Here is a 12986-nt window from a genome sequence, read left to right on the forward strand (position 1 = left end):
TTCTTTTTTCTCCCCTACCCCCCCAATCACTTTTTAGTTCATCAGTACAATTCCACTTCAACAAGAAAAGTTTATAAAATTGCACTTAGTAATACAAAGATGTTGCATTCAGACCAGCTGGGCTCGTAGGTTAAATTGCTCCCTGATTCTGTAGCTGTCCTGCAGATCCTAATATAACAGGGAGAAAGTGGAGCAAGTGCTGCAGCTACATGGTGGCTGATGCCAGAGATGTTACCGCTTGGTGGTGGTCAAAGAAAGAGCAGGAAAGGTTCATCCAGAACTTCTTTGCTTTCTGCCACTGTCTGAGAACAGCTATGGCCGGGAACTTCAGAAAGACTTGAAGGGAATACTATCACCACAAGCCTGTCTCTTTTCTCAGTGGTGGGAGCTCAGTGCTGAAATGTTTAGGCTATGGGATGTCTAGGTCCTAGGATAAGCGGTACTGTAGGATGCAATAGAGCTCACTGCTTTATTGAACTTTCCATCTGCCTTGCTCAAGCTCATATTCTGCCTAGTGTGACTCTTCTCTGCTTGTCTCATCAGAATGAAGGACGTGGCCTCTGGTGAAAAACACTGCCTTTAAAATGCACGTTCATCTACCTAGCACTGCTAACTCTGTAAGTGCGGTTTGGTTCCACAAGATGAATAGCACCAAGACATGAATTCTCTGTGGTACATCTGCATCCTAGGTATCCCAGGGAAAACACGAACAAAAAGAGAGCATGTAACTGTGCCTCAGTTTGCTACTATGATATTCTCTCAATCCGCCAGTAAAGCCATTTGAGAAAAATATTGGAAGTGATGATTTTAAATACAGACGCATGAATAGGGTTTTGAGGGGGACAAGAGGAAAACAGAGCTCCTTCCAATAGACATATACTTTAATTCTATCCTAGAACTGCTTTGATTACTGTAAAAAGAGACTTGGCTGGTCCAGCTGATCTCGTTTCCACCATCTGGTGACACAGACAGCTCAGACTCACAGGAAAGCAACACTAAACTCTACACCTCCCTGCACTCTCTCTGAATTTCCGCAGTCCAGCCTTGGCAAAAACTTTCATGATTGATAGCTTTGCTTTATTTAGAGTCTCTGCTAGCTTTTGGTCCAGATGCATTACATTCCCACTTTTGGTATATTTTGAAGTGAAGCTTTAACTTCAGTTACTCCATAGAAAGAGTTAAATGTTGTCTCTGACACCTTAATAAATGGGGCTATCTTGATTGATGCTTTAAGTGCAACCCCTTCCCAATATTCTGAACATAATGAGGTTAGTGCTAAAAGCTGGGTTCTCCCTCATCTGTCTGCATTATCTATTTATTCCACACATGTCACCATGGTAAATGAGTGCTGCATTAAGTACTAAATAGTAGAGGTCAGACAAACCCTCTGTTGTTTTTTTTCCCCTCAGCAAGGCTGAAACATTTATTAATGGATTTTAGTTTATTACCTGATGTAAAAAAAAAAAAGATCAGTATTATCACATTATTGAAGTATAATTTAAACACAATCTCAGAACAAACTAATTTGACATTCTTATTCAAAACATTTTGTCTTACGATGTTTAAATGGACTTCATTTCAAATTGTCTCTAAAATTTTTTACCATTTTGAAAAAACACTCAAAATACAAACAGAATGTTTGCTCCAGACTAAACTGGACCTATTTTGATCCAAACTTTTCTTTTTTTTGAAGGCCACCAACCCCCAAAATTGTATACTCATGTAGCTGTATGAAATATAGCTTAAGTACTTTGACTATAAGAAGTAGTTAATTACACTTAGGCATTTTTTAAAGTAGAAAAACTCACCATCTATTCAGAATTCTTACCAAAACAACTGTATGAGGTGTATAAGTATTTGGCACAGTGCAAATCTGTCAGAGTTCCTCTAGGAAAATATTAAGCATTATGAATGCAATAAAGTTAGAATCTGTCCCACTGACTTCCTCACCAGGTTAGGTAGTTGTGAACGCTGCTGTTCTCTACCCAAGGCACACCTCTTTGTCATGTTAATACGCACAAAGTTGATAACAGAGATAAACAGTCTGAAAGCTTATCAGTCCTGACGCTGAATAATCAAGCAGCTGGAGATCTGTAATATGAAGCCATATATATTAAAAATGATTTGCAAATAATCTCCTGGGGTGCAAGAAGGCTGTTTCTATGGTGCTTTTGTATAAGGAACGAGGAAAACAGATGAAGAGTACAAGGTTCAATTCTAAAAATACCTTCTTCACTTTCAGATAGTTCCACGGACATTGACCCTTCCAACACAAAACAAACGGGAGGCAGGGAGCAGGAGGAACAAGTAATGTCACGGTACACATTAGGGGCTTAGCTGCACTGATAAATAAAAAAGTACATCAATTCACCTCTTGGGGATTTAAGACTGGAACGAGAGAAATGGATAAATGCAATTCCACCCAAACTGGGAGAAAGTAAACCTTTTTTTTTTGCTTCATAGCCTCTCAGCTGCACCAGTTCTCTCACCTAGGCCAGAAATCTGAGTCCTGGTTGTGAATACCCAACCTCTATTTTCAGTCTGCAGGGCCGGGTCAGGCCTTTCCACAGACCAGAGCTTTCTTAGGCAGTGTTTGTGTCCTGTGCTCCCCCTTCTCGCAGAGGGAGGACAGGCTTTGGTGAACAAGAGGGACTGCTTGTCTTGTTTTGACTAAATTTACTCACTTCAGCCAACTAGACCATAGTCAGTAGAAGCAACCAAACTCCTACAGACTATATGTCATGTTAAATGTACCTATGCAATCATCATTAAACTCTGGAAATGAAGGAAGCATGGATAAAAACAAACAAGAAAAATGAGGTAAAGTAAGTGAATTTTGACCAGAACATGCACAACACCTTTTTATTTTTACTTTCTCTGAGTAGTTTTCAGACCCTTCTCCTTGTTAAAGCATTACTTACCGACTAAAGAGAGACCAGACTCTACTTGGGCACTATATGAAATAGTACGTGTTTTCCACTGTTTCAGACTATGTGTTTTACACAATGACTGAAATGTTCCCAGGGAATGTTTCTGTTTGTGAACTAATATGTTCATGACCTCAAAGAATAGCAAAATGCATCTGGCTGCTTTGGTGATAACCTTCGGTTTAGGCACAGCAGTGCTCGGTGCATCCCAACCAACTCAAGCCTAGTCCTCCAGCTTGCTGTCTTTACCATACTGCAGGGAGCATGACAGCTCTTTTGGCAGGTGATGACAATGACATATAAAATCCTCAACCTCTCATGAAAACGGAACATTTTCATCAAAGATGCTAAGGAAAGCTTTTTTTTTTTTTTTTAAATTCATTGCTTCTGTTTGGAACCTGTGAGCTGTCACTTCTGGACTGCATTAAAAACAGTTCAAGCACAGTTTCCTGACTTTTTTCTTTTTTTTTTTTTTTTTTTTTTTAAGTCCCTGAACTTTTCTTTTTATTTTCATGGGTCAGATCATGGAAACTTTACTCACACTGCATATATGTGAGGAAGTTATGCTGTGACTTCTCCCAGGGGCTTCTGTGAGCCTGAACTGCAGAGTAAATTCAGAGTAACCTGAATGAAAGAACATTGGAGCATAGTGTATATAAGGTAAGAAAAAGGAATGTAGTTTGCCACTGACTGTTTGCAGTCACATATCAGCCTGCAAACAGCAGAATATTTTCAAGCATAGACATTTTCATCTCTGTTCTGGAATCCCTATCACCTGTCAGGTCTTATGCAATGTTTGGTTTATATATTTCATTGTTTCACTGTGTCAGATAGTCCTTTCCAGCACAGGCCTAAGGAACACGAAGGTCCTCACTGCCCTGACCAACAGTGCTTGATCTCTGACCATCCTAGTGCCATTGGTAACGTACACTGAGCTGTACCAGTCCTGTGGTGGGAGGGGACACAAAACCTTTTTCATTGCTTATTGCCATACCTCCACGAACTCCTAGATTGAAATAAAAACAGACAGCACACTTAAATGGTATGCACATTTAGCATACAGAAAGGCCAACTAGTTTGACCAAAAAAAAATACAGATAATGACAATTTTTATTAACGTACTGCTTTTCTGAATGCTTTATTACCACATTAGAAGCCTAAATTTGCAATTGAAAACAGCTGCTATTTGGCTTACCCACTTTATTTCCTGAACCGAAGTAAGCAGTATGTCCTACTAGAATCTCAGGCTTTTGAAAAACATATCAGTTTTCATGGACTATGAGACCAAGAGTTCTCCGCTGCTTCAAGTTTCAGTGAGACTTTTGCCTGAGAAAGTATAGCAGGACTGCTTGACAACGCCCAGAAACAGCTGCCTCCTACCTTGTAGGTCTTTTTTGATCCCAGTTTATTTTGTCTTGGGAGGAAAAAAACTGTGACCATTAGATGTAAAACAAACACATTCGTTCCCCCATCCCTGGAAGTGTTCAAGGCCAGGTTGGATGGGGCTTTGAGCAACCTGGTCTAGTGGAAGGTGTCCCTGCCCATGGCAGGGGGGTTGGAACCAGATGATCTTTAAGGTCCCTTCCAACCCAAACCATTCTATGATTCTATGTTTCACCTAGAAGGATAATCCAACAAATATTAGTCACAAACATTAATGTTGGGTAAAGCATATCGCATTTATCCCCTCAAGGATGTCATGCTGGTATAGTTTGCATCACCATCAAAGCACATCTATACGCGCTAATGAGATTTATTGTGCGGAGAAAGCCTGGGAGTGTCTAGAACCAATTTAGCGTGAAAAACCTAATCTACTTTGGGTTGTCATGGGATTGCCACAGGTGTAAGGACAGTTTTTCCTCCCACCACCTAACTGGCTGTGTTGTTTGCTACTACACTAAATATTGAGGCTGCTCTTGAGGCATCTCACCAGACCTCTGTGGTGAGATGTGGCAGTAAGCTGAAAGGCATGAATCTCTCTCTGGACAATGGAAAATCAGCTGGGAACAAGACAGAAAAACTGCTAATGCCCAAAGACAAGCTGCAAGCAAGTTCCTTGTCTGGAGACAGGTACAGCTTGCTTATCTTCAGTGAGTTATAATTTCCAGCCTTCAGAAAACTCAGAGGTACTGAGTTGTACTTGGCATATATGTTTTATATTGCTTTTACAGTGATAATATGCTCTTTCCGCCTTGAAATGAGATTTGCAAGAGACAAAAAGGCAGCTCTGGAGAAGAGTTATCAAAACACATTGCTATGTTTTTCTTATTTCCAAACACTGAGTAACATTTACATTACAAGCAAGGAAGCCAAAACAGGCAACTGAGCAGAACGGAGAGTTGGAAACAGCAGATACATAGAAAGTTGAGAAATGCAGAAGTTTATCCTAACGTTTACCCATATTCTAATGCTTCAAGAAGACTGAATACTTTGACACAACTTGAACAGCCTTTGCCAGCCAGATTGTTTGAAGTTGTGTTGGCTCTGTGACAAAGCCAGGCCATACAGGAACGTTGGCATTGTTTTCTGATCAAAGCGAGCCCTAATGGCATTAAACCTGAGCTGTGGTCTGACATGTTTTCCTCCCTCAACCGTCACTTCTCTACATTGCCACCAGCTTTTTCTTGAGCCGTTGCAGTATGATATTCTGCTAGTTTAAAGCATGGTCAGACTTTTATTTCAGATGATAAGAATTGATTTTCATATATATTCTGCTATGCTTGGTAAGGAGACAGGAGGTTGTGAGTATATTATGGCAGTGCAGAAAAGGTTGCTTTCAGGGCGTGGTGATTTTCGGTTTCTGGTGGCTCCAGTGATGTTGCAAGAGAAAGAGGAAGCAGGAGAGCTTTAGCAATTTTTGGATTAAGCTCTTGTACAGCTTAATAGTTAAATGTATCTTTAAAACTAAGCATATGCTATGTTCCTTTTTTAAAGTACAGACATGGAGCAACTGTGGCTATAGCAGGATTGGGTTACCCCAGTAACTCATACAGGCATCCTGCACAGGATGACATGCTGCACATTTTTGTAGTTCTGTCCACTAATATTTGGTTTTGCTTTCACAGATAGTAAAAAGGGTCTTATAATTTCAAATAAAAGTAAAACTGATTAGATATTATGAAATCAAACATCAAATGCTCACAAAATATAACTCCATTGATGGCAACTGAAGCATGATAGAGTTAAGTAACTGCATGACTCGAGTCTCAATTTTCTAGTGCTAGCTTCTCTGCTCAGATGTGACATAACCCATCATGGAGCACTTTACAGAGCACTTACAGAAAGAGTTAAGGGTTTATTCATTGCTACGTTGCTTCACAAGCCCACATTGTCCACTGCAATCATTGTTGCTGCTGCAATTCAAATTTCTCTTCTGTTGACTTTGATTGCCATTCTATATGATACCTACCAGAGTGAACAGGAGAAAATGCACCAGTCAATGATACTAAAGGCTGGATACTAGCTCCTGCAGTCACATCTACCACCTGTCTTTAAATCATTTAGTGTGGTCTAGCCCTTACTGTCTCCTTGGAAGCACAGAAGCCAAGAAGACTCTTACAGTTTTTGAGTAGCTGTCACACATTTAAAATGACTTAGCCTTAGTAGCTATTCCATCTTCACTTTGTGGCACAATGGACCTGACCTAAAACAGTGAAGACAGATTCCTGTCAAAGCTGTAGTAGACATCAAGGATGGATGAGAAGACTTTGAAGAAAACAACTATTTTAGATCTTCGTATGGCACAACTCAAACTGAATTTATTATAAAGTTCTGAAATGTCCAAACACATTTTACTGCCTTCTGGTTTCCAGATGGATCTGCATCCAGAACACCAGAATACCACAAAAATGCTGCTTTTTTTCCTGCTGCAATCAGAAGCAGCTGCAACAGAAGGCTATAGAAAAGTCTGATTCTTAGAAAATGCCTGTCTCTCTTTTTCAAAATAGAAGTTTAGATAATTCGAGTAAACTTTGCAGGGGCATCCAAACATTTAGAATTGCATTTGGACACATATTTCAAACCCTTGGAAGCATATCCTTCACTAGCTGTTTGCTCCTGATGAGGGAATTGGAGTACTCCAGTGGGTAAAATTCAAGTGACAGGATTCTGGTCTAGCCCAGCTCTCATTTAATAGGTGGCTTTGACAGTATCACTTAAATTCTCTGCTGCTCAGTTTCCCCGCTGACCTCGGGAATCACGCTCCCAAAACAATTTGCTGGAGTTTCAAGTTCTTTACTATCCACACCCCCTTACTATTATTATTTTATTTACTGTAAATATGTACAGTGGTGAATTTAACATTTTTGGAGACAAATGGTTATTCAGCATCCCATTGAATTCTATTCAAAATCCAGTAAGAGACCAGCATTTGGGGTTTAATCAGCAAGGTGTCAAGAGCCCTAGGACTAACTGACTCCTCTGAAAGTTGAAGGTATACAATAATTTCAGAAACTGCACAGGAACTTGCAAGATCAAGCCCATAAGGAATTTTTTTACTATTTATATTTCCATTGTAAAGTTATTGTCTGCCTTTCTAATTTGGCTTTGTAGTCCTTGTATTCAGCAGGTTTACACAGCTACATGTGCACACCCTGTTCAAAACACTTGCCCATATCAAGCATACCGTATGGAAATATGCATGCGCATGCTCATGCATAAACCACATGGTGAGGTGCAGGAAAATGAAGGTGCTTTTAAAGTTTTTATTTTTATCTGACTTTATGGAAAATTACAAAACAAGACGAGATTATAATTTAACCAAGAATACCTTCGTTGATATTAGTTCCCAGTATCTAGTAAGAGGGGATAATATCTAAATGAATAAATATAAATAAGTGAAGAAGGTGAATATACAAGCTCTTGGGCTTATATGGAAGTTGACTGATACTTACAGCAGCCCTGACTCATAATAAAAATGATTTATTTAAAGATTTATTATGAACATTGCAGGAAAGGAGATAACAGATATGCACCACTTTGTTTACAGTAAAATTTCCTGTAAATTAAAAAGAGTTCTTATTCTCTGTTTGGTTTTGATTTGGTACTGTACCAAGTATCTGTTTATAAAAGGAAATATGATGGTACAAAGTGTACAAAGTGAATTGCAAAAGAGATTAACGGTCAAGATGAATTTGCTTTAAATTAGGTCCTAGCAACACAGACACTGTAGATCCCATTAAGGTAAGGAAAGTCAGTCTAAGGCAGATCTTTCATGCACCATTACTGAGAGCTGAACTGCCTGAAATTCTGGCCAGAAAGATACTCTCCAAACTGGGATTGGTGTTAGCCCCACAGCAAACTCATGGGTCACTCTCAGTGTCAAAAGAATATAACTTTAGCCAAACCTCCCTAATCTGTGTGCTGTGCTGCAATGATCTCAACCCCAAGAGCAGGGCTCTCTAATTGCTTCTTTCTGCACTTTCTGAGGAACTTCAGCTACTGGTGATATTAATCAGAAGTGGAGACCCTCAGCACGGTGCCGTAAGTGGAGATCTAATAGAGCTAAGATGGCTTTGTTGTACTAAGGTGCCAGTGCATACAGTAATGACCTAAGAGACACATCAGTGAGAGAAAGTCTGAACTGCTCTAAAAAAAAAGATTCAGGTGATGAAGGGATAAGGCAGGAAAAAAATGTTGCAGGGCACTATGTAAAGGAAAAGTTTGATAGAAAGTAGGTAGTCTGTTTCAAAGGGATTATATCTTGAGGACTTTTTCCAGCAATCCATTTCTGCTGAGCTTTTTCACTTATAATACTCCCTAAACAGGTTATTAAAGAGTCTTTCTGAAGTCATGTTTATGTGACAAAGTATGTTGCAACCTCAAATCATCCCATCCCACAGAAAATCTTCTGGGAGGAGTCTTGGATGAAGATAATGTATTCACAGTTGAAAAGGAATAATGAAAACAGACATCACTTGTTTCATCAGAAAACCAGAAAACAACCTGTTTTTCAGAAGCAATTCACTTTGTTGAATTAGCCCTGGAGCCACCCTGGTATCTCTAGAGATCAGAAAACCAAGACTAGGACTTCATGGATCTCCAAAGTATCCACCCAGGGAAAGAAAAGGTTTGTGGATGGAAGTGCTGGATCCGGGTCATATTCTCCTTGTACATACAACAAAAGATTTACATGAAGGATAAAATCCTGAAATTATTGACATTATCTGGAGGCCAAGAGTTACATGTGTTCATGGGGTTTACCCCAAACTGTTCTAAGATCCATTATTTGATATGTAGTGCTATGAAATTAATGCTGGATTTTTAAAACCACGTAGTTAATAAAACCAATTTGCAGACAATCCTGTGTGTACGAGTTCAATGGTTTAGAAGGTATGTTGGCACTTACCTGGGGGCATGTGTTCATTCATGATGACGAGCGATGCTGGTGTAGGCCTTCTTTTCCTGATCTGTAATATGCATAAACCAAGGAGAGTCATTAGGGTCCACAAACTGCCCCGCACCCTAAGCAAAGCAAAAAATTCATCTGATGCATTCCTGAGTATAGACCAGGCAAAGTTAAAAAAGAAAATATTTAAAGAACAGTAGCACGTCACTGTCTTACTGACTGCTCGTCTGGTCTGACAGTGATCAGGGTCATGCTGCTGCTTGTACATGGAAAGCAAAGGCACAGGGGAGAGCTTTCCAAAATACCTTTAGGATTTGCAATCATCTTGAATAAGTTTTTGGACATGTATTGCTGACATGTATCAGTCATATCTTAAAATATTGACATTTAGCTTTGCTTCAGGAAAATGATTGCAGCAGTTTGTGAGCTTATGTGTGCAAATACCTAGTACTGTCATAGCTCTCACAAGTAATAGTTAATATCAATATTTTGTAAGTGCACTTGAAAGTTGATGTTGCAGGTATGCCTTCCAATGAACATATGATATTCTAAACTGTGGCCAGAGGTGTTACTACTGTTCTTTAACTAAAGAAAACCAATACTTAAGATTTTCGAAAGAATATGTTCAAAGAGCACTGTACAACAGATCTTTACATATCAATATATAATCCTGAATTCTATGCAATTCTTCTTATTCAGAGTTTATTTGGTTAAGTACTTTTGTTCCATTAACACTGGTTGTACTACATGATATTAGAGTACTCTCCTATAATGCACACATTTGCATTGAAAGCTTTGTGTTGCTTCACTAAAGCCTCCAGGCTATTGATATTCTATTGAATTTAAGAGAGGGACCAAGAGCATTTAAGCTAGAAACCATTCTGACACAAAACCTCAATGTCAGTGTGTTTGTTCTTTTTTAGTTGCTGAGCCAACATCTTTATTTAGCTGGGTTCAAATTTTGCTTTCAGAGGTGTAAATGGAAAATTACATCATCAGGGTTAACGGGTTTATTCCAGATTAGCGTAACTGTAGCTGACAGCAGAATTTACTACTTCAATTTCGTCACACACCCACAGTGAAACTGTATAGCACTTGGAATTAAACGCACAACGTAAAAAAAGGACTGCCCATAAATACTGGGCAGAATTTGGGCCACAGCATTTCAAAAGCCATGGGAATTCCAGGAAATCCTAATCCTATGGTTCTCACAGATTTCAGAAAAATATCAGAACACATCCTGCTTGAATTCATTGCAGGACTGTTCCGTAAGGTACGGACATCTCGCAGCTCAGAAGTACCTATGGACAAAATGAACACCTGCAGCAATTCTCCCCTGCACCCTTCTAGTCTTTCTTCATTCAGCGGTCACTCACAACTCATCATTTTCCGGCATAGGCGGCTGCCTTTTAAGAAACATGACATCAGAATATTCAGGAAACCAGATACCTGAGTTTTTAAGTCCTAAAGGTGCAAATAATATCATATCTAATGGCACAAAACTGTCAAGGTTATAATATTCCCCTGGTATCATCTGAAACTAGACTTACCAAAATAGAAGCAAATGTCGAGAAGGACTTGCACTGAGAAAAATATACTGGGTCACCTAATTACAATTTATCTAGCTTTTCTCATAAGATTCCCTGTGTCCTTCTTTTGTGTGCATCTACACATATCTGTACACAATAATAGGTATCTTTTCCTCCGTAGACATCTGTATTGCTATATATATTATATGTACGTGTATGTTTTGGGAGTGAGCCAAAACCTAAAATAGCACACACATAATTCCAACGCAGACATAAGTCAGGCATATTTCTACACGTATATATTTTTCAAATATGTAAAACACTGCAACAATGACACGAAGAAGACTGTACAAAAATCACGAGAAATACAGGAGGTAAGTGAAGTGATAACTATTGTGCAAAACTTAACTCGTATTTTCTCGTGTTAAAATGAACGGTAAATAAGCTGTCTTCTGCACAACATTTCCACTAGGTACCTATTATTAGCTTCATGTTTTGCTTTATGTACAAACCATATACTTTAGTTGGTTTGTTGAGAATGTGTATTCATGTGAAGTGTATGTATTAGGGCGCAAGTCCAGTTATAGAAAAGGCACAACAAATATATACTGAATAACCTACCCAAGGTAAAGAAGCCTTATTCTGGCTAGTGGACATATCCTCCTCCCTTGCTGGGTGTATCCAGACATTGCTATAACCTCCAGAGCATTTAATCTATAGTTACACGAATACAAGTTAGAAAAGCATTTAGGCCACAAGTATTACCTGTTCTCATCCCACATCTTGCCCCCATTCCTACCCCATTCCCTCAAAACACCAAAAGAAACTCGTCTTCCTTACCTGCTCAGCTGCCTCAGGATCTATTTGACTCTGAAACAGTGGCACAGCAAACTGTATTTTTTTCGGGCTGTTGGGCTCCATCGCGATGCTGAGGTGAGCCAGGCGAGAGCAGAGCCTGGAGCTTGAGACTCGGTCTGCACCTCTCCCCGGGCGCTCTCCCCGCCGCCAGGCTGAGCGCTCCTCAGTCACGGCTGTAACTCCCGACTTAGCACGGGGACCGGTGTGAGCCGAGCAGCTCCCTTATTCCACATCCACAGAGATGCCGCTGGCTTGGCTATGTTCTTTTTTTTCCCCTCTCCCTCTCTTCTGCAGTCCTTCAGATCCTCTCAGCACAAAGCTGAAAGGAACAATAAGCTAATTGTGTACCAGTTCACTTCTACATATGCCAAGCATTCACTCAGGAGCTAATTGAAAATGCAATACTAGCATTGCATGGCCTGGAGCCCTGGGATTTGAAAAAGAGGATCTCTCCACCGTACATTACTGACTGGCTGCTCAGAAGTGCAATGCAAGCTCCCTCTGAGTATTGCTGATGGGCTCTTAATTATTGATGAACACAAATCAGGAAGTTTTCAGATTTTGGGGGTGGAAGTAACAGGAGGGGTGGATGCAATAATTCCATCTCTGTTACAGTGTGCCAGAACCGCTCTCCTCTTCTCACATATCCAACAATTGCCTTTGCTCTTTCAAATCCTCTTCTAAACCTCTTCCAGGAAGATTTTTGATGATGGTGCTACACAGATGCCTACACCTTCATGAAGTTTATCTGGTGTGCTAGGTGGGTTTGCACCTTAGGCTGGGTTTGCAGATTCAGACTGCGATCTCTTCTGGTGGGCTCCATCTCACATAATTTCAGATACTGAGAACATCCACATTTAAGCCAGCTATCTGGGCTCCCTCATGCTAGACACATCAAAGGGCGCTTCACCCTGTCCTAGTTAAGCGGAATATAGTGTTTACTGGAGATGACATTTTCTCTCCATTAACCCTAGAAAAAGTAAAGATGACTGAGACTGGTTTCCTCACTTTTAGATGGCTAAAATTCAGAGGGCCAAATCCTGCTTTGGGGTACAAAATCTGTGCCTTCTTCCAAGACCGGGAGAATAATTTGGTCAGTCATACCAATAGTACCCTTTGGTGAATATAATTGCTTTTCACTTTTCATTTCACCTTAATTCAAAAGAAGCGCATGAAACGATACACAGCGACCACTGACTTAGCCTACCGCTTTGCTTAGAGCACCTGACCGCTGCCAAGCAGGACAGCAGAGCTCCTGCGACAGAGGTGTGCTTGATGCCAAAACTGGACCCCCAGACAGAAAGTGCCCTAACGCCAGTTCAAAGG

At 40.1% G+C, this 12986-nt stretch overlaps 1 protein-coding gene across 1 annotated transcript in view; it reads right to left on the reverse strand.

The window, feature by feature from the left end:
* PPP1R1C (protein phosphatase 1 regulatory inhibitor subunit 1C) overlaps positions 1 to 11893 on the reverse strand; it is a 51089-nt gene extending 39196 nt beyond the window's left edge. The window contains 3 exon segments of the mRNA XM_075512022.1: positions 9274 to 9334; positions 11643 to 11767; positions 11770 to 11893. Of these exon segments, the coding sequence (XP_075368137.1) occupies positions 9274 to 9334; positions 11643 to 11767; positions 11770 to 11893 (310 nt within the window).
* Between the last annotated feature and the right edge of the window lie 1093 nt (positions 11894 to 12986).

The sequence above is a fragment of the Mycteria americana genome, chromosome 9 (genome assembly GCF_035582795.1).
Source record: "Mycteria americana isolate JAX WOST 10 ecotype Jacksonville Zoo and Gardens chromosome 9, USCA_MyAme_1.0, whole genome shotgun sequence".
Taxonomy (NCBI): Eukaryota; Metazoa; Chordata; class Aves; order Ciconiiformes; family Ciconiidae; genus Mycteria; species Mycteria americana.